The sequence below is a fragment of the Mandrillus leucophaeus genome, unplaced genomic scaffold, assembly GCF_000951045.1.
Source record: "Mandrillus leucophaeus isolate KB7577 unplaced genomic scaffold, Mleu.le_1.0 Scaffold87, whole genome shotgun sequence".
NCBI lineage: Eukaryota > Metazoa > Chordata > Mammalia > Primates > Cercopithecidae > Mandrillus > Mandrillus leucophaeus.
This window is the reverse complement of record NW_012109474.1, coordinates 2468574-2470503: the sequence shown is the minus strand read 5'-3', so window position 1 is coordinate 2470503 and position 1930 is coordinate 2468574. Positions and strand designations below refer to the sequence as shown.

At 48.0% G+C, this 1930-nt stretch overlaps 2 protein-coding genes across 11 annotated transcripts in view; both read left to right on the top strand.

Moving 5' to 3' along the window:
• Nucleotides 1-552, top strand: part of LOC105531161 (60S ribosomal protein L17) — an 8270-nt gene extending 7718 nt beyond the window's left edge. For 7 of the 8 annotated variants that reach the window (XM_011969002.1, XM_011969005.1, XM_011969003.1 and 4 more), the window contains one exon: nucleotides 467-549. In XM_011969002.1, the coding sequence (XP_011824392.1) occupies nucleotides 467-514 (48 nt within the window). In that variant the 3' untranslated portion in view covers nucleotides 515-549. Of the gene's footprint in view, nucleotides 1-466 lie in introns of all 8 variants that reach the window. The other variant, XM_011969007.1, reaches the window with a different exon arrangement.
• The window catches only part of LOC105531162 (chromosome unknown open reading frame, human C18orf32), a 9470-nt gene that overhangs the window by 527 nt on the left and 7013 nt on the right, over nucleotides 1-1930 (top strand). Inside the window, exon 1 of one of the 3 annotated variants that reach the window (XM_011969008.1) lies at nucleotides 1776-1837. The exons of 1 other annotated variant lie outside the window; for it this stretch is intronic. The gene's annotated coding sequence lies outside the window, so the exon portion shown is untranslated. Of the gene's footprint in view, nucleotides 1-1775; nucleotides 1838-1930 lie in introns of those variants that run through there. One more of the 3 variants, XM_011969010.1, reaches the window with a different exon arrangement.

The following is a 1930-nucleotide window of genomic DNA, read 5'->3' as shown; positions in this document are numbered from 1 at the left end:
GATCTCAGCTCACTGCAAGCTCCGCCTCCCGGGTTCACGCCATTCTCCTGCCTCAGCCTCCCAAGTAGCTGGGACTACAGGTGCCACGCCTGGCTAACTTTTTGTATTTTTAGTAGAGATGAGGTTTCACCGTGTTAGCCAGGGTGGGCTCGATCTCCTGACCACGTGATCCGCCTGCCTCAGCCTCCCAAAGTATTGGGATTACAGGCGTGAGCCACTGTGCCCGGCCAAGAAGCTTGTTTTCAGTAATTGATCACATTCAGTTCTTTCAAGTCAAGAACCTGATTGATTCTGTACACTTCTCTTTATACCTAATGAACTTCTGTTCTGTTGATTTCTACCATTTAAGTATTTTCCCCCTTAGTTCTTAACAACTGCGTTTCCTGCCTCCAGAATAAGCTGAAGTCCTCCAGGATGTACTGTGGGTTTCTCTAAGAAACTTAACACTCTATTTTTCTTTCCCCAGATATCCCAGAAGAAACTGAAGAAACAAAAACTTATGGCACGGGAGTAAATTCAGCATTAAAATAAATGTAATTAAAAGGAAAAGAATGTTGGTTGTCTTTATTAGTGAACGTATTTCAGGTGTCCTTAGAAAATGAATCAAATGAGAATTTTTAGGATTGGAATTACAAACACAGATTGCTTACCTTGCACCATTAAAAACCATTTTCATGGTTGGGCACAGTGGCTCATTTCTATAATCCCAGCACTTTGGGAGGTGGAGGCTGGCTGCTTGAGCCCAGGAGTTCAAGCCCAGCCAGGGCAACATGACAAGAACCCTGTCTTTAAAAATAATACAAAAATTAAATGTGGTGTCGCTTCCATGTAGTCCCAGCTAACGGGGGAGGGGGGGGCTGAGGTGGGAGGCTGCAGTGAGCACTGCTGCAATCCAACGTGGGTAAGACAGAACAAGACCCTGTCTCAAAAAAAATGTTTCATTATCCCAAAAGGAATTTGCAATGGTTTTCTTTATAGAATAATCCAGTGTGTGAATATACCAGTTGGTCATCCCTAGTTGGAAATGGCTCCATTGAGCATTGCCTTTGAGTGTCATGACAGCCCTCAGGCTCAGGTTTTTAAGTTTTTTAGGTTGATACTCAGGGTTTTGTTTTCGCTGTTAAACAATGCTACTGTGAACCTTTGTGTGCAGATTTTTGTGTTTTCATTTCCCGAGTATATACTAGAGTGGAATTGATAATAAGGTTACCTGACTAAACATCTGAGGAACTTGCAAATATTTACAAAAAGGCTGCACGTTACATTTCCACCAGCGGTTTATGAGGGTCCCAGTTTCCACGCATCATCGCCAACACGTACTGACCTAGTGAGTGTCAGTACTTCCGTTTATAAAGTGATATAACTGCTTTTAAGCAACTGATGTTTGTAAAGTTGGCCTTAGTTAATGTTCGTTTGCTCTGCCCTTGAATTTAAAAAGCGAGCAAAACTAATAGCTTATTCAGTGGCCTCTGAACGGCCTAGCTGCCACCTTCCCTGTGGGTGCCGCGCCATTTGCACGGGCGTCATCCTTTACCGAGGTAGCGTTCTGAATTTCAATCCTGCGTTCTGGGTCACGGAGTAATCAGATCAGGCTTTCTTCCCGGAGCGGAGCTTTCAGTTGGGCACCTGGGAGATGCAGGACTTGCGCGTTACCTGCAGGACGCAGAGCCGGAAGTCCCGCCGCATCCCCATGGGCAACACTGCTGCGTGCCGCGCGCCCCGGAGCTGACGCAGGCGCGCCTTTGTCGTCCCCCTTGAGGGTGCCCATTGGCTCGGCTGCGGCTCGTCCCTCCCTCCGGAAGTGCGGACATTGTCAGCTGCGTTTCCGCGGTCGCGGGTGAGTGTGTGTCCCGGCTAGCGGCCTGGGTTGGGCTTAGTAGCTGCTCCGCAGGCCCAGCCCGGGCCGCGCTCGCAGAGTCCTAGCCGGTGC